This window comes from Ambystoma mexicanum, chromosome 3p, assembly GCF_040938575.1.
Source record: "Ambystoma mexicanum isolate Mex_15411 chromosome 3p, UKY_AmexF1_1, whole genome shotgun sequence".
Classification (NCBI taxonomy): domain Eukaryota; kingdom Metazoa; phylum Chordata; class Amphibia; order Caudata; family Ambystomatidae; genus Ambystoma; species Ambystoma mexicanum.
Genome location: NC_090925.1, coordinates 714,231,786 through 714,253,252, shown reverse-complemented (window position 1 = coordinate 714,253,252; position 21,467 = coordinate 714,231,786). Strand labels below are relative to the sequence as shown.

General features: G+C 52.4%; 1 protein-coding gene across 2 annotated transcripts in view; it reads right to left on the bottom strand.

Moving 5' to 3' along the window:
- The window catches only part of KIF20A (kinesin family member 20A), a 298,199-nt gene that overhangs the window by 112,990 nt on the left and 163,742 nt on the right, over positions 1–21,467 (bottom strand). For both annotated transcript variants that reach the window (XM_069651561.1, XM_069651562.1), the window contains exons 6-11: positions 12,591–12,775; positions 10,653–10,788; positions 9,675–9,869; positions 9,083–9,194; positions 1,931–1,999; positions 1,485–1,628 (exon numbers count right to left, since the gene is read on the bottom strand). In XM_069651561.1, the coding sequence (XP_069507662.1) occupies positions 1,485–1,628; positions 1,931–1,999; positions 9,083–9,194; positions 9,675–9,869; positions 10,653–10,788; positions 12,591–12,775 (841 nt within the window). The remainder of the gene's footprint in view (positions 1–1,484; positions 1,629–1,930; positions 2,000–9,082; positions 9,195–9,674; positions 9,870–10,652; positions 10,789–12,590; positions 12,776–21,467) is intronic.

Genomic DNA, 21,467 nt, shown 5'->3' with positions numbered 1-21,467 from the left:
ATTTGCTAAAGTATGTATAACCAACCATTTTCCTTCCACCATAATTTATCTGATATGATTTTACTAAACAAAGGCAATTACTGTTTATCTGTAAATCAATGAGTGTGCTAGTACTTATAATACGGTAGAACTGTCAGTGTAATTCTCTAACAATTGTGACCACGAGCAACTACTATTGAAACGATCCCCTCCAAAAAGTATTGCTAATACTTCCCATGTGTGTTGGTTAGTTGAAATAAGTATTTATCTACCTTCTTGGGTATATAAGATTAAATGTATATTTTTAAATATAACATTTACTATGCAAGAGTTCCTTTGGACTATTGCATTTACTGGGTCCAGTGTACTTACCTATAGCTCACATCTTCCCCCAAAGAAAAGCCTGGTTGCTCTGCCATTCTACCAGATCCTTTGGTTAGTACGGACTTATACTAAAGTTTAATAACGTCTTACCTCAAGTGGACTTTGAGAACTCCTCTAACATATCTTGAACACCAAAGAGGGGTGTGCTCCAGTGAGGAAGAGACCACCAACCCAGGGGCCACAAGAAAGATACCCCAGAGACCCTTGAACCGAAAGGGGGAGGCATTAGTAAGGACGTTGGACCCTGGAAGATGTGATGTGCAACCACAGAGGAGAGCCCCCTTGAATCACAGAAGAGGGAGGGTTCACCAGTGAAGAAAAAGTAGAAATAAAAAAGAAAAAAAAAGGAGGAAAGAAAGCAGGAGACCCTTCCCGTCTGAAACTTTCTGAATGCTTGCCTTTTTGATTGCAGTACTTCATATATAATCTGAGTTAATAGAGTAGGATTCCCCAGAATCCTCTTTACAGCCACCCTGAACCAATTTCCATTCACTTGTTTTATTTATGCTTAATAAAACACTTCCACGATATTCCTGTGTCAGTAGCTGTGTGGAGCAGAACGAGGAAATTAAAGCAAAAAAGCCTTTCCTTAGCTTTCAAAGCCAGGACAGGGTCCAAATCATAGCAAAACATTAGGGGCTCCAACTATGTAAAAGGAGTGAACACTGAAAAAAACATCTTGCCCAACAGTAACACAGCCCTCCCCCCAGAGGGTTGTATAAAATCTATGCAAGACATTTTCTAAGCAGAGCACGGAGGTTATCTGTTTTAAATGGGCAATGTGGTGTGCCAATACCCGCTTAAGGATTCTGCTTGTGCACAGTTAGGTTTGCTGATCCAATACCTACGCAGGCAGCCTGGGTAACAGCAGCCACTAGTTATGTTGCCCAGACTAGCCAGCTGACCATGGTCGAATATTGGTTTCCCTAGTCCCAAATAAAGGTGTTACTTTGCAGAAGGTTTCCCTTATGCCCCAGCAGACACTGGTCACCCATACTATTTTTGTCACTGCTGTGATTTCCCGATGCGTCAAAGGAGTCCCGCTTTACCTCATGCATTTGACCTTGGTTTGCACGTATGCTTATAATTTGAACCACCAAAACCCAAATACCTTTACTCACTTTTGTTGCTGGTTCTGGCGTAGAGCTGCAATGCAACGGCCCAGGGTGTGCAATGATGTGTTGATGTTTGAGGCTTCCTTCATCCGGTCTCCATTCCTCTGATCTTTGCAGCGCTCAGAGCCAGCCAAATCACAGAGTGAGAGCCTGAAAAAGCGGGAGGGAGGAGTTAGCAAGGAGGGCAGAGTACCTGTGACACACTGGGTACAGGTAAAACTTGTTAGAAGGGGCCTGTGAATGAGGGGGTGCAGAGAGCATTGGGAACACTGATAGGACCATTGGGACAGAGTCTGGTTTCAAAGGCAGTATAAGGCCTGTGAGGAAAACCATGGTTAGCGGCAAGTTCTACTTAAAATAACATATCATTAATGGGCACCAAAATATATACTTTGCATCAATAAGAAGCCAGTTCAAGCATACAATAGGTGACAAACCATGTAAACACTTACTCGCTGATTTTGGGAACCATGTCAGCTCTGCCTTGAAGGTGCAGGATCCGGATGGAAAATATACTGTGACTGCAAGACAAATGATACCCTAAATTACTTTAAAAAGCCCCACAAAACTCCCAACTGGACCCACACTCTCCATGGCCCCACTATACTTGAACAACCTGTAGCACCACAAAGGAACAAGTTACTTACCTGTAACTGTTGTTCTCCAGCATGGGTCTGGCAAGGATTCACATGCTCATGAATATTCCGTCATCAGGCTGGGAATCCTCGGTAAAGAAAAAAATCAGTATCAGTTTTGTCTGATATGTTTTTCTTAGAAGTAACCAATCACTGATCTCTGGGTCATACTGCCCCCAGCCAATGACTGCCCTCTCTCTAAGCCCCTCCCCTGGCAGCCATCCTCAGATTTGGTAGCATGTAAAGTGGCAGTATGACCAAGTGAAGAGCCGCAGAGGGGAAGGAGGGAGGGTTCGCATGTGAATCCATGCCAGACCCATGCTGGAGAACAACAGTTACAGGTAAGTAACTTGTTCCTTCTCCAGCATGAGGTCTGGCATGGATTCACATGCTCATGAATATAAGAATACATAGCAGTACACACATGCACAACCACGGGAGGTGGCAAAGGCTCAACATTAAGCATTACATCCAAAACTCAACATTAAGCAATTCTTACCTCCTCACCAGGACCACCTTCAGGGAACAGGTTGCGTAGCACTGCTTGGCTGACTCTTAGACTCCTCCCTGGAATACCGGTCGACGCAGTAGAATCTCGTGAAGGTGTGCGTTGACCTCAAGTAGCAGCCCTGCAGATGTCCAGCAGGGGCACACCAGACAAGAATGCCGTAGTAGCAGCGATCGCTCTGGTCGAATGGGCTCTCGGACGGCCAACGGTGGGTTAGCCAACCGATGACAGTGCATGATGCAGCCAGAGAGCCATCTGGAAATGGAAGCCTTAGAGAGAGCCTTCCCTTGGTTCACAGGTCCAAAGTTCACAAACGGCTGTGATGTCTTACGAAAACTCTTCGTTCGGTCCACGTAGAACTTAAGCGCTCTAGCTACATCCAGCGAGTGTAAAGTCCTCTCGGCCGGTGACGAAGACGACAGGAAGAAAACTGGCAACACCAAGGGCTCGTTAAGATGGAAGTCCGACGGCACCTTGGGCATGAAGGAGGGGTGCGTCCTCAGCACCACCCTCGTATCGTGAAAAGTCAAGTATGGAGGCTTGCAGGATAGGGCCTGAATCTCTCCCACGCGCCGTGCGGAGGTGATGGCTACAAGGAACGCTGTCTTCCAGGACAGGAACGTCAACAGAGCCGAATGCAAAGGCTCGAATGGCGGCCCCATGAGCCTGGTCAGCACCACGTTGAGCTCCCACACCGGGGCTGGAGCCTTCACCGGCGGGAACAGTCCCTCCATAAATTCCTTCACCAGTCGATGAGACGACAAGGACGACCGCCCTGTAGTTCTGGTGTATCGGGAGTTGGCTGCCAGATGTATCTTGATGGAAGCGTGAGCTAGTCCAGCTTTGGCCAGCGACGGTAGGTATGGTAGCACTTTAGGCGCCGTAATCCGTAGAGGGTTGATCTTCTGTGCACGGCACCAGACAGAGAACCTCTTCCACTTATGTCCGTAGCACTTGAGAGTTGAGGACACCCTGGCCTTTGCAAGAACCTCTCTGCAGTCAGCCAGGATATCGTACCCTCCAAACTCTAGTGCTGCAGGAACCAGGCCTGCAAGTTCAGCGACTCCGGGTTGTGATGAAGAATGGCGCCTCCCTACCTGGAGAGAAGATCTGCGTCCGTCGACCGCTTGACTGGTGGGGACACAGAGGTCCAGGAACCAGATCTGTCTCGGCCACACCGGTGCGACGAGGATCATCCTGCACTGGGACCTCGTGAGCTGGCTGATGAGTTGAAGCAGCAGCGGCAACAGAGGAAACGCATACAGGAACAGGCCATCCCAGGGGAACGAGAAAGCATCGCCCAGGCTCCTCGGTTGGGGAGACCTGCTGGCGAACCTCTGGCACTTTGAGTTCATCAATGTCGGAAACAGGTCGATCTGGGGTTTGCCCCATCGTTGGAAGAGTTGATCCCCCGGATCCTGGCGTAGTTCCCACTCGTGGCACGAGCGCAGCTCACTGCTGAGTGAGTCGGCGATGGTGTTTTTTATTCCTGCCAGATGGAAGGGAACCAGAAACATCCCCTGGGCCTCCTTGGATAGGGCTGGGGATCTGGTGCCTCCCTGCTTCCGGATGTAGTACATCGTGGTGGTGTAGTCGGTGAAGATCCTCACCACCTTGCCCTTGACGGACGGGAGGAACGACTTGAGCGCCCAGAACACGGCTCGGAGCTCCAAGATGTTGATGTAGAGACCTCTCCTCCGGGAGCCAAAGGCCTCTTGCGTGGAGATCTCCAGTGTGCGCACCCCATCCCTCCAGGGAGGCGTCAGTCGTCACAGTGCCCCACCACTGAATCGCCCGACGGAAACCCTCGTTGAGTGGGATCTGGTCTTCGAAGCTGCCCGCCGCTTGCATCCAGCGGGCATCGAGGAACTCCTGTAGAGGACGCATCTGTAGTCTGCACAGGTGCACTAGGTAGATGCATGAGGACATCATTCCGAGGAGGGATTTTATGGATCTCACCCTGGCCACATCCGCGGCTAGCAGGCGCTGCACCTTGCCTAGGACGGCCTACGTCCTTTCCTCCGGAGATGCCAATCGCTCCACTGTATCGAGCTTCGCTCCCAGAAACGGTGCCAGCTGCAACAGAACCAAATGGGATTTCGGTAGTTGGAGAAACCCAGTTCCGTGAGTAAGCAGACAGTCTCCGCTGTGTACTCGACGGCGAGTTCTCTTGTCCTTTCACGGATGAACCGGTCGTCCAGGTAGGGGTAGACGTGGATCCCCTGCAGGCGCAGCTGCACCGCCACTGGTGCTAAGCACTTGGTGAACACCCTGGGTGCCGACTTCAATCCGAATGGCAGAGCTCTGAATTGGTAGTGGCGTCCCTGAACTACGAATCTGAGGAACTTCGCTGTCCTTTTAGGATGGGGATGTGGAAGCAAGCATCCTCCAGGTCCAACAACGATAGGAAGTTGCCCTGCTCCAGCTGTCCCAGCACGTGCTGGAGGGTGACCATCCTGAACTTCTGTGCCTTCATGTATTTGTTCAACCGACATAGGTCCAGGATGGGGCGCCAACCGCCTGTCTTCTTTCTGACGAGGAAGTATCTTGAGTATACTCAAGAGCCCCAGAGCCTCTTGGGGACGAGCTCAATGGCACCTTTCTTGAGCCTCGCCTTTACCTCCAACAGCAGTTGAGGGACGCGATTTTCCTTCCTGGCCACGGGAGGAAAGTAGGGACACTTCTTTTGGAATTCGAGAGTGTGCCCATGGGCCAGGGCATCCAGCACCCAACGGTCGGTGGAGATGGACTCCCACACGCTGACGAACTTTGCCAGCCGGCCTCCCACCGGGGTGCTTTGGTGGGGCCCCCCCTTCCCACCCCCCCCACCCCCCCAAAGATGACGAGATCCTCCTTGTTTGCCGCGACCTCTGTAGGCCTCCTGGGACAAGGAGCGGGCCGCCTGGCGGTACGTAGAGGAGCCACCGCCTGATCCTTTGGAGGCCCCCCGTCTGCCTCCGGCGCTCCGAAAGGGCAGTCGTTCCTGAAGGACTCCCAGGGCTCGGGCCGTCTGTCGGCCTTGATGGCCTGCAGCGACTCATCCACCGTTTTCCCAAACAGGTTGTTGCCATCGAACAGCATGTCCAACACCCTGGTCTGCACGTCCTGACGGAAGTCTGTCGCCTTGAGCCAGCCTCGTCGAAGGCAAACACTGTTGCCTAACTGGCAAAACCTGGTGTCGGCAATGTCCGTTGCCACCGTTATGGCGTGGTCCAACGCCACCTCGCCTTCCTGCAGAATCTCTAGGGCCTCGCCCTCTTGTCGTCCGGTAGGAAGTCCAGTAGGGGAGCTATCTTGTACCATAGCTCCCTGTCGTAACAGGCCACAATCGCTAAGGCGTTGGCCACTTTAATTGTCGTTGCCGCCGACAAGATGACCCGTCGCCCCATGGCAGCCAATTTCTTTCCCTCACCGTCAGGTGGGGAAGTGGAGGTTGTAGCGGTCGCCCCCGCCGCCACCTTCTTGGCTGCCGCTGAGACGACCGAATCCGGTGTCGGCTGAGCCCTGAGGCACAAGGAGGCGGCGTCGGGGACCCGGTACTACTTCTTGTACCGGTCCCTATTGGCAGGCGTTGTGGACGGGTTCTTCAGGATCGCAAGTCCCTCGTCCCAGGTATCGTCGAGCAACAGTACCGAGAGGACCGTCTTTCTCTTGGCCTCTCGCCGTTGATGGAGGAAACCCTCCTTCTGTTCCTCACGGCAGAGCTGGAAGAGCTCGGATGCCCTGGCTATCATGGCGTGAAAGGAGCCAATTTCGTCGGGCGGTGAAGCCCGAGGGGGTGGTGATGGAAGGTCTGTTAAGTCCTCACCACCGTCATCATCCGTCCCAGTCGTCGTGTCCGTCGCCGTGTCATCCCTGGGAACCGGAGAGGGGGATTGACTCTCCTCCGCTTGCTCGGGGGGCTTCCCAACGGGCCCGGTTCTGGATCGTCCACTGGGGTTCGTTGTAATCTCGTCCTCATCTGCGTGCATAAGGCTTGCATTGACATCAAAAAGTGTCCTGAGACCCGGGTAATGGCTGCGCGGGGAGGGATGGCCGCTCCTCCACTGGGGCCTCGTCGGCACCACCGTCGCCATCGTCGACCAACTCTTCGGGATCTCTCCCGTGGGATCGTACCTTCTCGAACCGCTCGTTGAGGCTCTTCATGGCTTCCACCAGTTCCTCCTGAGAGGCTGAATCCGTGTCCGTAATGGCCACCGCCCCCTCTTTTTCCATCGGGGTCTTCACAGGGGTCTTGTCGATGGGCTGGAAAGAGGATTCCCTCCACGGTGGCAGGGAAACTCTGGGCCCCCGAGGTCGCCTCCACTGGTGTAGCCTCAACAGGCTTCGCCAGGGTCGCCGCGACTCCCTCGATAGAGGCCTTAGCCGGGTGAATCAAGGCCTTTACCACCTTGGGCGCGCTTGAGGCCTTCACCTTGAGGGGAGGGTCACCGCCTCGCTCCCCCTCGGCTGAATCCTTCAAGATCGACTGGGGCCTCTCCAGAAGCTTACCCGGGTTCTCGGATTTCCTCTTCCCCGAACCAGAGTGTTGGCTCGTGGTTGATGGTGCCGAGGAAGGCACGCCCTGCCTGGCAGCCGAAGAGTCCGACTGTTCAGCGCTCCCGGTGCCCGCAGACTCGTGGTGCTTAGCCTTCTGTTGGATCCCCGTCGCCGGGGCGCCCTCACAGGACTTAGAAGACCGCTCTGTCCTTTTCTTCTTCTCACCTGCTGAGCCCTTCTCCAGCCAGCTGGCGAGGCGGGAACAACGATCCTTCATGGTCCGTTCCGATAGGTTCTTGCAGAACGCAAAGTCCTTCTCCACGTGAGTCTTGTCCTCATGAAGGCATTAGAGACATCTCAAATGCTCGTCCTCCTTGAAAACATTCTGTAACCCGCATCCAGGGCAGTTCCTGAACAGCTTGGATCCGGGCGTCGAGCTTCTCTTGTCCTGGGCCGCGTCCATGGTAGGCCTCAGGTCTTCTGAAATTATCCAAGAAGTGTCACTCAACGAAAACTTCACCCTTGAGGGGCGTAGAAAATTCCGAAACGGGTCCCCGTTATCGGAAGTAGAAACGGTGGAGCTTGAGGCTCGATTAAAAATGAGAAATTCTCCTGAAAAAGCGTGAAAACGCAGTAAAAGAGCTAAACAAGAGGACTCCCAACACTTGAGCGTGCAGTAAAAATCTGAGGATGGCTGCCAGAGGCGGGGCTTAGGGAGAGCACAGTCATTGTCTGGGGGCAGTATAACCCAGAGATCAGTGATTGGTTATTACTAAGAAAGACAGATCAGAAACAAAACTTATACCGATGTTTTCTTTACCAAGCATTCCCAGCCTGACAACGGGGAATATTCATGAGCATGTGAATCCATGCCAGACCCCATGCTGGAGAACCACACAATTCATCTTTGTCACAACCACATTGCTTTTTACCCCATGACTGAATTCATCACAGCACTGCTCAGCCACGTCCCCAATCAAATATTGCACGCCCTATAGTCAGAATGCAGTTACAGTCAAGATAAAATTTCCTGAGACGTTTGCTCATGCCCAGAAACAACCACCCTGATTCTAGCCAGGTTTTGAACACCTGATAAACCAGCAGCTCAAGTGTGGTAGCAATGGGCAAACAACCAATGCATGCCTCTCAGGAGTGAAGTAGGGCAACAAACATATGGTATAAAATTATAGAGAACAGAATAAAGGCCTGTCAACACAAGTTTATCAAGCAAATAAACCTGCATATGAAAAGGTACAAAGAAACCCGGATCAGCAGGCACAGTCAGAGGCAGCGGCACAATACAGGCCCCGGCCAGAGGATGAGCACCCAATGATTTTCCTGGGCCACAAACTGAAGAACTGGAAAATCCCAAGCTCCAACCTGTTGGCTGCAGCCGAAAAGCTCTGGTCAGGGAATTGTCAGTCCATAGTAGGGTCCCGAGACTTCTGAAGTCCACCCGTGGTAGGACAACAATGCAAGACACAGGACTAGCTGATCCCACCAGTCACGGAAGGCACAGACAGGGTCTTCCTGGCCACAATTGGCAGCTTTGAGACATTTCAGAGATGGACTTGGGAATAAATTCCCAATTTAGCAAACCACCAGTCCGTGATGTCTTGCCACCTGGGATTTGTGGCTCCAGCACACAACCTCCTTCCTCCCAATTGTGGGATTTCCCAGCCTTCCAAGTTCTGCTCTATTCAAGCAGGTAAGAGGACCCTCCCAAAGCCTCCCTCCTATACTCTCAATCGGCAGCTCCTTTCAGCTTTACAAGGTCCCTTTTATCCGCAGCGTGAGCACTAGTTCAGGTGAGAGGCATTGCCTAGAATGTACTTTTTCCCCCCTGAATGTAGTTCGACTCACACACTGCCCACCCCGCCTCAAACAAAACAAGTTAAACAAAATGCAGAGGAACTCACAAGTGTTGAAACTACAGATTCCCGTCGTGACCACCCCCCGCACTCCCCCACAACTCCCCCTACCTGCGACTGGAGCTCTGGTTCAGGTGGGTGCTGGCAAAGCTCTGGTTTTTCCGTCCAACACGGAGGATCCGCCAAGCCTCATCAGCATCACAGACATTGATCCAGTTCAGGTCTTGGAAAAAAAGAAGAGCAGCTTAAAAAAAAGCATTGCATTGGGAAGCCTACAGCTGCACCCTCACTTAATACGAAGCAATACATCACCCCATTCCACCTTTCCCAACCAGAGTTGAGATAATGGACCCTCACACTATTGGGTCTCAGAACTGTTTCAGATTAGCCTATAAAATCTCCCACCCAACGCCCGGGTTCAACCAGTTACTTCCCCATTCCCCTCCCTCCCCCACACCCCCTCATCTAGATATGCAGCTATAGCACTTAACACAGCCTCCTTTTTAAGCACCCATGTAGTACTTCGCTCCATTCTCAGCTTCCCACATCTGCCATGATGAGCTTGTCCTCTCCTACAAATGATCCCCCCCCCCCCCACTGCCCGACCTCCAAGGTAGCGGTATTATCTCTGCCAACCCACATCACAGATCTCCCTCCATGACCATCACTGCCTTCAGTTTTACAGTGTCCAACAATTGCTCACCTTTCACATATGGATTTCCGTTTTTATCCTCGCAAAGCCGCAGACTCTGCCTCTTGCCATTACTTGGGCCGGAATCAAGCAGATCGTAGATGAACTCATTGTAAATCTCGAAAAAGGAGACCCAAATGGAGAACTGCGTCTCGTCTGGATCTTGGATGGAGACCGCATCAGAGTACACCCAGCGAGAGCTAGAATCTGGAGACCAGTGACAGTAGATGAGTAAAGACGACCAGGGCAGACCGGAACATGCAAAACTCAAGGAGACTGGCTACCTGTAATAAAAAGGTCTCACAAATTCCCCCGACAGGCCGCTTCAGACAAACAGCGTCCTGTCGGGGAACGCATGCGCTTACAGCGCATTCAGAAGGGGTGGGTGGCAGCAGCACGAATGAAGAGGGAAGGAGGTAGTTTGGGGAGAAGTAGGGGTGTGTATGTATGTGTGTGCAAGGCCAGTCATGCAGGAGAAAGTACAACGTCCAATGTCAAGTAGCTAATATGCTCCCAATCAGTATCCTCTCCTCCCCCCCCCCCATAGAAAAGCAAACCCTTATGTGAATGGGCCAGGACAAAGCAAGCTAGCTGCACAGGCCGCTAGAGACTGGCCTCATATTGTGCGTTTATATGGGTTAGAGACAGTCCTAGCTAGTGAACTACTGGAGGAGCGAACAGACTCAAATGCCTAAATACAGGCAACTGCATTCTGGTTCACACTGAAAGTTTTGGCAATGTACTTGGTCATTGAAAAAGTGGAACTGGTCCTCTTCTAAGCAAATAATGAGAACGCCATTTTCAGCATAGCTGCCGGATTTCCTGGAGTTATGTCAGTCATTGGGAATGGCTTGTCTTTGATGGCCAAGAAAGCCCTGGCAATACAGTCCTACCAAACAGCAACAAGAGGCAACCACTAAACATGCACTTGGTCGACTCCTTGCCACCATGCACAGTCAGCTTCAACCATAGAGGCACATAACCCCCTACCTTCCAGCAGGCTCGTTGTCTGGGTGGCAAAATGACTAGTGGAAGAAAGTCCAGCCACCCCACTGTCGAAGCTCGTGCTGGTACCAGGCGGTGGCTCTGTTCCAAGACTCCTTTTCAGGGGCGTGAACAGCTCTTCCTGTGAAAGCAAATCAACAGTGAGCAACATCATTCCAATCATCAGTTATTTATTCAGGTTTAAAGGAAACCAAAAGGTTCATGGGGCTCCAGAAACGATGGCCTAACGGTGTGCCTGCCTGAAACCAGCTTGTCCTAGCGGGCCATCTGTCCACATTGGAGAGCCACCTCCGCAAGTTTGAATGAAAGCATGTCTGGCGATCAGCGGGCTCAGCCAGTTTTCCTGCATAAAAGGCAAGGGTCCTAGAGCTGAAAGTCGACCACTGGACTAAAGATCTGGAGAGGAATTTGTAGAAGGGTGTCCCTGCAACTTCGAGGGACCGCCAGAGCCGTTTTGTGAATGCCGCAGATCAGACCCTGAATTCAGAGTGACAGAAGGATCTCTTGAAGACTACTTCCGCCCCTGCAAAGGTGGGCCCAACCAGTCTCAAGACAACCTGCCATCCCTCGAACATGCCAGTGTCGTGAAGATTAACGGTGTGGCCTCCCACTGCAAGAGTGCATCCGTCTTATCCCTCCAAAGGTCCGTCAGCCGCCTAGGCCAAGAAGCCCAAACTGGGGGGTCTGCTGTCGCCTCACCCTGGGGACGATCCTCTGACATATTTTTCATTGTAAAGGTACTGTCCCGCTCATAGGTATTTACCTGGGGCTTGCTGCATTGTGTTTCTGGGTGCTGCATAATCCTTGCACCCACCAGGTCCTACCTTATAGCGGACAACCTATTGTGCTCTACCTTGCCTTAGGACACTTGGACTTGGGGCAATCCGGGTAGGGAATATCTATATGTCCTTGCCAAAGTAAACGTGATTGTTCACAACCTGCAAACCTGAAGAGTTTCTGCTGGACTCTGCTCCTTTGATCCCTGAAATATGCTTTCTTGCCTTGTCTACCACGGCCCCAAGTCACTAGTGTCCCATTGTCCCCTCTGAATTTGAGACTCAATTAAGACAGGGTTGGACTTTCTAAAATAGGCTAAAGTTATACAAAGTTATCAAAGACTAAAGGTTTGGGCATATATTTCAGGAGGTTAGATTATGAGATTTGTTACCATTATTGCTACTCTGAATTGCAACTTTTCTCACATTATATTATTGTGTGATAGTACTTACTGGAATGCAACAAGCCTTAGTGTATATAAATACTTATTTTGTATGCAACTTCTAGTGTGTACGAGTTTCATTGAACTAAGTGTCCACCTCACGACAGCCCTCCTCCCTCCAAGACTAGGCCTACTATGCCTGGATGCTCAACCATTGCTACCAAATCTTTGGTTAGTTCAGACTAAACCGAAGGGGTGGTTCCCCCCCCCCCACCTGTTCATCCAAGGTGGGCTTGCTAAAGTGTTTGACAGAATCCCCCAACACCTAGTATTTGTTAATTTGCATCACATCAGGAGTCTTCTATACTGTTGATAGAAGACCTGCACACACCCGCATAAAATAGAACACACACACAGCTACCATCCCTCATTCCCACAACCTACCTGCGAGAACAAGGCTGAAACATGCAAAGGAAAGGTGTAAGCAGAATCATGGAAAAAGATATGTATCACAACTATAGACCTTGAAAACTGTCAGCAATGCATCGATAACCACCACAGAATGTGGAGAGAGTAGCGGCGAACACCCTATTTTCACCACCCACATCACTTAATCTGATGTGTGGATAATTTATAGAACTCCAGATGGGCTGCATGATTTTTTTTGAGCCGCAGAGAAAGCTATGGAGGTCGCCATAAGCTCTCCACTACTTTATACACACAGCACACTTGCACTAGATTAGATCCCAGAACTTCAGTCAAACCTCTCGGAGGTTGGAGAGCAGCGCTGCCTTCTTCAGCTCTTCCTGGCGGACCTGTCGGCTGTCCAACCACACCACCTCACTGGAGAGACAGGGCTTCAAGTCAGTGCCTTTGTGCAGACGATCTTGAATGCTGCTGAAAATTAGTGACAGGGAGCGTGGCAATATTCCTCCATCCTTACTATTGCCTGCAAAAGAAATAAAATAGGGAAGTTGGAAGAGAGTTTGGACATCAGACACATTCAGACCTTAATTGGTGAAAAGAAAGTGAATGATTTAAACCCCTCCACCATACCACCGTCCATTTTAACCATTCCTGGGGCAGTGGTTGCGGGGGGACTAGTTATTCACTGTGATTCTAGTCCATAGTCCCATGCGCCACACAAATGGGATACTACCTCCTGGAACATGGGGTGACCAGAGTAACTTTGGACTGTACTGAAGTTAATTGAAGATTGCTGACACAATACGACCGTTCAGCGACCACATCCTTCCAACATGCCCACTGGTTTCCAGGGACTGGGCCAAACAGATGTATGAAATGTTCAAATGCGACTAGGAGCAAATAATGGGAGAAATCTTGGCATAGCCGTGCCATCAGGCTGAAACCTAGGCAAACCAGTCCTTGAAAAAGGCTTGACCAAACAGCTTCTTTTGATTATGTGGCCTTGTACGCGCACTGATGCCACTTGCGTGGTCTCTTGGCGCTCCGGTGGTTCTGCGATGGAAGGAGGTTTTATGGTAGCAGGAATGAGAGGAAATCGAGCTAGAGACCTTTGCTTCAGTTTGAAAGTCACCGAGTGGTGTTGCGTTTTTGGTTGGTAGTCAAGATATGGTTGTGCATGGGTGCTTTGTGTGTACTTTTTAGTTTCTAGTTGGGTGAAGTGTGTGTGGTTTGTGGTGCGGAAGAGTGGTGTTTGTTTAGAGGAGGGCGAGTATGCAGAAAACTGAGTTTGAGTAAGTGCTTTCTCAAAGGCGGCTTTAAAGCCAAACCGTTTCAGTTCGGTAGTCAATATTAGCAGTTTTGCTATCCTCATTCAGTTGGATTAGCAGGTTTGCTGCTTTTCACGCCACGTATCCTTCATTCATTCATTATTTAACTTCATAGTGCCATTCTTAAATGGCATTTATCGCCCTTTACAACCTTCGCAGCGTTAGGACAGTTTTTCTGAAGTTCAATTGAGGGACTAGTAAAAGCATACAGCTGAGACAATACAAAACTCCACTAGTATAAGGCTGTACCACCCGAGTATTTGCTCATGTTGGAAGGTATAAAGAACCTGTAGCATAAGGAACAAGTTACTTACCTGTAACTGTTGTTCTCCAGCATGGGTCTGGCATGGATTCACATGCTCATGAATATTCCCCGCCGTCAGGCTGGGAATCCTCGGTAAAGAAAAAAACCAGTATCAGTTTCGTTTCTGATCTGTCTTTCGTAATAGTAACCAATCACTGGTCTCTGCGTCATACTGACCACAGCCAATGACTGCCCTCTACCTAAGCACCGCCTCTGGCAGCCATCTTCAGATTTTGGAAGCACGTGAAGTGGCAGTATGACCAAGTGAAGAGCCGCAGAGGGGTAGGCGGGAGGGTTCGCATGTGAATCCATGCCAGACCCATGCTGGAGAACAACAGTTACAGGTAAGTAACTTGTTCCTTCTCCCTCATGGGGTCTGGCATGGATTCACATGCTCATGAATAAAGAATACATAGCAGTACACACATGCACAACCACGGGAGGTGGCAAAGGCTCAACATTAAGCATTACATCAAACTCAACATTAAGCAAATCTTACCTCCTCACCAGGCTCACCTCAGGCGAACAGGTTGTGCAGCACTGCTTGGCCGACCCTGGACTCCTCCCTGGAATCCCGATTGACGCAGTAGAATTTCGTGAAGGTGTGCGTCGACCTCCACGTAGCAGCCCTACATATGTCCAGCAGGGGCACACCAGAAAGGAACGCCGTGGTAGCTGCGATCGCTCTGGTGGAATGGGCTCTCGGACGGCCAGGCAGCGGTCGGTTTGCCAACCGATGACAGTACATGATACAGCCGGAGAGCCATCTGGAAATGGAAGCCTTCGAGAGAGCCTTCCCCTGATTGACAGGTCCAAAGTTCACAAAGAGTTGTGACGTCTTCCGAAAACACTTCGTGCGGTCCACGTAGAACTTCAGCGCTCTAGCCACATCCAGCGAGTGCAAAGTCCTCTCAGCCGGCGACGAAAAGAACACAGGCAACACCAAGGGTTCGTTGAGATGGAAGTCTGACGGTACCTTGGGCATGAAGGAGGGGTGCATCCTGAGCACTACCCTCGTGTCGTGAAAAGTCAAGTACAGGGCCTTGCAGGAAAGGGCCTGGATCTCTCCCACCCGTCGTGCGGAGGTGATGGCCACAAGAAACGCTGTTTTCCACGACAGAAACTTCAACGGGCCGAGTGCAGAGGCTCGAACGGAGGTCCCATGAGCTTGGTCAGCACCACGTTGAGCTCCCACGCCGGGGCCGGAGCCTTCACCGGCGGGAACGATCTGAACAGTCCCTTCATGAACTCTTTCACCAGACGATGAGACCACAAGGACGCCCGCCCCGTGGTTCTGGTGTATCGGGAGATCGCAGCAAGATGAATCTTGGTGGACGCGTGTGCCAGTCCAGCTTTGGCCAGCGTCAGCAGGTACGGCAGTACCTGGGGAGCCGTAATCCGTAGAGGGTTAATCTTCTGTGCGTGGCACTAGACAGAGAACCTCTTCCATTTGTGTCCGTAGCATTTAAGAGTCGAGGACGCCCTGGCCTTTGCAAGAACCTCTCTGCAGTCGGCCGGTAGGTCGTATCCTCCAAACTCTAGCGCTGCAGGAGCCAGGCCTGCAAGTTCAGCGATTTCGGGTTATGGTGGAGGATGGCGCCTCCTTCCCTGGAGAGTAGATCCGCGTCCACCGGCAGCTTGATTGGCGGGGACGTTGACAAGTCCAGAAGGTCCGGGAACCATATCTGCCTCGGCCACGCAGGTGCGACGAGGATCATCCTGCACCGTGACCTCTTGAGCTGGTTGACGAGCCGGATTAGCAGTGGCAAAGGAGGGAACGCGTAGAGGAACAGGCCCTCCCAGGGGAACGAGAAAGCATCGCCCATGCTCCTCGCCTGGGGAAACCTGCTGGCGAACCTCCGGCACTTGGAGTTCGTCGCCGTCGCGAACAGGTCGATCTGGGGTGTGCCCCACCGTCGGAAGAGGCGATCCACTAGATCCTGCCGTAGTTCCCACTCGTGGCACGAGCGCAGCTCCCTGCTGAGTGAGTCTGCGATGGTGTTTTTTATCCCTGCCAGATGAAACGGCACCAGAAACATCCTTTGGGCGATGGCCCAATGCCACAGGTCCTGCGCCTCCTTGGACAGTGCTGGGGACCTGGTTCCGCCCTGTTTCCTGATGTAAAACATGGTGGTGGTGTTGTCGGTGAAGATCCTCACCACCTTGCCCTTGAGGGACGGAAGGAAGGACCCGAGGGCCCAGAACACTGCACGGAGCTCCAGGACGTTGATATGGAGGGACTTCTCCGTCGGGAGCCAAAGGCCTCTCGCGTGTAGATTTTCGGTGTGCGCTCCCCACCCTTCCAGGGAGGCATCCGTGGTCACTGTCTCCTGGTGGTCTGGGGTCTGGAAGTCCATGCCTGCCGTCAGATGCGCGCGGGTGCCCCACCACCGGACCGCGCGGCGGAAACTCTCGTCGAGTGTGATCCTCTCCTCGAAGCCGCCCGTCGTTTGGCTCCAGCGCGCGTCCAGGAACTCCTGCAACGGGCGCATCCGGAGCCTGCACATGGGCATGAGGTAGATGCAAGAAGACATCATTCCGAGGAGGGACTTGATGGACCTCACCTTGGCCGCGTCGGAAGCCAACATCCGCTGTACCTTGCCCAGGATGGACCTGGTCCTTTCCTCCGACGGGGAGGCCAGAAGGGACACTGTGTCGAGCTTCGCTCCCAGAAACAGTGCGTTTTGCGCGGGTACCAGGTGGGACTTGGCGTAGTTCACGGAGAATCCCAGGTCCGTGAGAAGTTGGACGGTCCTTGCCGTGTGCTCCACGGCGAGCTCCCTCGTCTTGGCCCGGATGAGCCAGTCGTCCAGGTAGGGGGTAGACGTGGATCCCCTCGCGGCGCAGCTGCGCCGCCACCGGTGCAAGGCACTTGGTGAATACCCTGGGTGCCGTCCGTAGTCCGAAGGGGAGGGCTTTGAACTGGTAGCGACGCCCTTGGACCACAAACCGGAGGAATTTTCGGTGCCCTTTAGGATGGGAATATGGAAGTAGGCATCCTCCAAATCCAACGACGACAGGAAGTCTCCTTCCTCCAGCTGACCCAGGACGTGCTGGAGGGTGACCATCTGGAACTTCTGCGCCTTGATGAATTTGTTCAGACGTTGCAGGTCTAGGATGGGGCGCCATCCTCCCGTCTTCTTCTTCACGAGGAAGTATCTCGAGTAAACTCCGGAGCCCCGAAGCCTCTTTGGGACGAGTTCGATGGCGCCCTTCCTGAGCATCGCCCTTACCTCCAGGAGAAGCGGAGGGACGTGAAGCTCTTTTCTGGCCACGGGGGGGACGCGCGGGCACCTTCTTTGAAACTCGAGCGCGAGGCCCCGGGCTAAAGCGTCCAGCACCCAACGGTCGGTGGAGATGGACTCCCACACGCTGACGAAGCTCACCAGCCGGCCTCCCACCGGGGTGCATCGGTGAGGGCCCGACCCCACGGTCGGTTCAATCCTGTTTCGACGAGGCTTTGCCGCCTTGACCTCCTTGGCGACGACGGCGGGGTCCGCCAGACTTGCCTCGTCCTCTGTAGGCCTCCTGAGACGACGAGCGGGCCGCTTGACGGTAGGTGGAGAAACCGCCGCCGGAACCTTTGGAGGCGCCCTTGCCTCCGCTGCTCCGAAAGGGCGTCCATCGTTGCTGCAGAACCCCAAGGGCCCGGGCCGTCAGTGTCCGCTTTAATGGCCTGAAGGGAATCGTCCACCATTTTCCCAAACAGGTTGTTCCCATCGAACGGCATGTCCAGGACTCTGGTCTGTACGTCTTGACGGAAGTCCGTAGCCTTGAGCCATCCACGCCGCCTAAGGCACACACCGTTGCCCAACTGGCGAAACCCAGTGTCGGCGATGTCTGTCGCAATAGTGATGGCGTGGTCCAACGCCACCTCACCTTCCTGTAGGATCTCCAGGGCATCCGCCCTCTTGTCATCCGGTAGGAAGTCCAGTAGGGGAGCCAGTTTGTACCATAGCTCCCTGTCATAGCGGGCCACGATAGCCAAGGCGTTGGCCGCTTTAATCGTCGTCGCTGCAGACGAGATGACCCTGCATCCCATAGTGTCCAATTTCTTTCCCTCGCCGTCCGGTGGGGAAGTCGATGTGGAGGCCGCACCCCCCCCCCCCCGCTTTCTTCCTGGCCGCCGCGGAGACGACGGAGTCCAGGGTAGGCTGCGCTCAGAGGCACAGGGGGGGCCGCGTCCGGGACCCGGTACTTCTTCTCGTACCGGTCTCTTCTAGCTGGCGTAGTGGAAGGGTTCTTGAGGAGGGCGAGGCCCTCATCCCAAATGTCGTCCAGTAGAGGCACCGCGAGGACCGTCTTCCTCTTGGCCTCGCGCCGTTGATAAAGGAATCCTTCCTTTTTCTTCTCCTCAGGGCAGAGTTGGAAAAGCTCGGATGCCCTGGCGATCATGGAGTGGAACGAACCAATCTCGTCGGGCGGAGAAGCCCTGGTGGGAGGGGACTACGGAAGATCCTCGTCGTATACCTGGTCGTCCGTACCCGTCGCTGCCGTGTCAGTCCCCGTATCATCCCCTCGGGTGGACGGGGAGGAGGGCTGGACGGTGCGCGACGGCTGAAAAGGAGGTGGAGGGTGAATCCTTCTCTTGGGCAGGGGAACGCCAGAAGGTCCCGGTTCAGGATCCCCCGACGGGAGAGGTTCCTCCGTCGGCAACGGTAGTCTCGTCCTTATCTCTTGAGCATAAGGACTGTATAGCCAACAAAATGGCTGCCGAGTTGTCTTGCGGCGCTGGCAGAGGGGAATCCGACGGGCGATCAGGGGCCCCGTCGGCACCCTCGACGATGTCGTCGTCACCTGCGTCGGGATCCATCCCGATAGGCCGGTCTTCTTCCACGCCGAGGCCGTGGCTTAAGACCTCGACCAGCTCCTCCTCCGAGGTTGAGGCCGAATCTACGACGACGCCCTGCCCCCCCTTTTTCTTCCCCACGGGGGATTTCACGGGGGTCCTATCGATGGGCACAAAAGAGGACTCCCTCCGAGGTGGCAGGGAGACTGAGCCCCGAGGTCGCCACCACTGGTGTAGCCTCCACAGGCTGAGCCAGGGCCGCCGCGACAGTTTCGCTAGAGGGCTTGGCCGGATGGATTAAGGCCTTCACCACCTTAGGTGAACTCACCGCCTTATCCTTGAGGAGGGGGGGGGGGGGAACACTGCCTCGCTCCCCCTCCGATGGGGCCTTCGAGCTCGACCGGGGCCTCTCCAGGAGCTTCGCCGGGTGCTCGGCCTTCCTCTTACCCGACCCAGAGCGTTGGCTCGTGGTTGATGGTGCCGGGGAGGGTGTGCCCTGCCTGGCGCCCGTAGAGCCCGACCGTTCGGCGCTCCCGGTGCCAGCGGACTCGCGGTGCTTGGCCTTATGTTGGACCCCAGACCGCTCGGATTTCTTCCTCTTCTTCTCGCCGGACGGGCTCTTCCCTTCTAGCCAGTTGGCGAGACGTTGGTGGCGGTCCTTCATGGTCCGCTCCGACATGTTGCCGCAAAACACACAGTCCTTCTCCACGTGCGTCTTGTCCTCATGTAGGCAGAAAAGACAAAAAGAGTGTTCGTCCTCCTTGAAGACGTTCTGCAGCTGGCATCCAGGGCAGACCCTGAACAGCTTTCCGGGCGTCGAGCTTCCCTTCTCCTGGGCCATGACCGGGCCTGAGAAACTTCTGGAGTCCTCCAAAAGCGTAGCTCGACGAAATCTTCACCCTTGAGGGGCGCAGACGAATCCGACACGGGTCCCCGTTGCTCAGATGGAGTCGTGGAGCTTGAGGCTCTTTTGACCGAAAAAACGAAGTTTTTGAGAAAAAACATGGAAAAAAAATAGCACTAACGCTCGAGAGCAATAGCACGAGGATCCCAACACATGAACGTGCGGTAAAAATCTGAAGATGGCTGCCAGAGGCGGGGCTTAGGTAGAGGGCAGTCATTGGCTGTGGTCAGTATGACGCAGAGATCAGTGATTGGTTATTACTACGAAAGACAGATCAGAAACGAAACTGATACTGGTTTTTTCTTTACCGAGGATTCCCAGCCTGACGATGGGGAATATTCATGAGCATGTGAATCCATACCAGACCCCATGCTGGAGAAGTGGCAGGATTTTAAATTGAGCAGCAAGGTTCGACATAATGGCTAACTGGAAACGCAAAGTTATGTGCTCCTGCATCGCTGCCGCCCGCGTGCTCTTCGGGTGCCCCGGAAGAGCCGAAAGAGGACCTGGGAGGGGTGAGGGGTGTTTGTTAGTGGGTACATGCAGTGTCCAATGCACTGGCTAACACAAAGGCGCGTGGATTAGCCCGCCAGGCAGGTTGCATGCAAGGCTTGAACATGCCGTTCCGAAACTTCCCTGATAAGTAATTGACCTACCAACTGCCAGATGGATGGCAAACATGAGAATATTCTGGAATAGCACCTAGTCAAATGTATACTACCTGCTCACATTAGTAGGGAACAGACAACAAAACTTAAGGTCTGGCTGTCCAATGAAAAGACAGATGCACCATCTGCTCTGCAAAAACATCTGTGGGCATGAAGCTGCAAAAGGACTGGACCTGTGGAAGCCGGTGTACGTCAGTGTTAGAATACCTTTTAAGCAATCAAAATCCAGTTCTTTTAGTAATATTTAAAATGGGGTCGCATTGTCAGTCATTTAGTAGAAACATAATAGAAATGTGTTCTTGGCTTCCTCCGTCAGTCATTACAAAAAAAGACGGTGTAGAGGGAAAGTTTTAGCTGTCTGGCCTTCACTGATAAAATTAGGTTAAAACATTGAGGACAGGTCCTTCCAGCTAGCGAAGTAGGTTAGGCTGTTCCAATATGGCTCCAGTCTCTTCTTTAAATGTGATGTAAACGCTGACTGCACGAAGCCGAGGTTAGTTACACACCGAATTATAGTGTTCAGCCTCTGCTAAACACACGAAAGGTATCTTTTTAAAGGTTGTACAAATAGGGTGACCATTGTTGGAACGGAGCAAGTGGCTTCAGTATTTAAGGCCTCAAACATAAATCACTGTCCGTGAACTGGCAGAACGCGCTTGTAATTAAAGCCAGAAGTAAAGTTGTTTAACAATAACATCTGTTGAATATGCAATTTGTTCTGCCTTCTGTGGATTAGGGCATTATTATGCATGTAGTCTGAACATATTTGTGTTCTCTTGCAAATGAATAACAAAATGACCTTTGCCGATTCATTTATTGTATAAAAGGAGAAGCTGTGTACTATTCAAGCGCTTCACTTCTCCATGAAATACTAGCCGTGGATGAACCTGAAGTCCGCTTGAGTGTATATGTGCAAAATAAATTTCCCCTTGCAATTTTGAAACTGTAAAAAGAAGTGTTCCCTAGTGGGGAACTCCCGCCCCTTGCACACTGTCAAATGTCTGAATAAATCAAACCAGTAACTTGTGCGTGGTATGTACTGTGCATGGTAATACACATGTGTAAGGTGGCTACCATTGCAATATACCAATATTTTTAGTGAAACTATATCAATTTCAAGTAACAATTAGAGAGTTGAATAATAAAAATTCAAATGACAATTTTCTTTTTATCACAAGAAAAAGAAATGTATTATATTGTTGGCCCAACGTGTTTCGAGTTA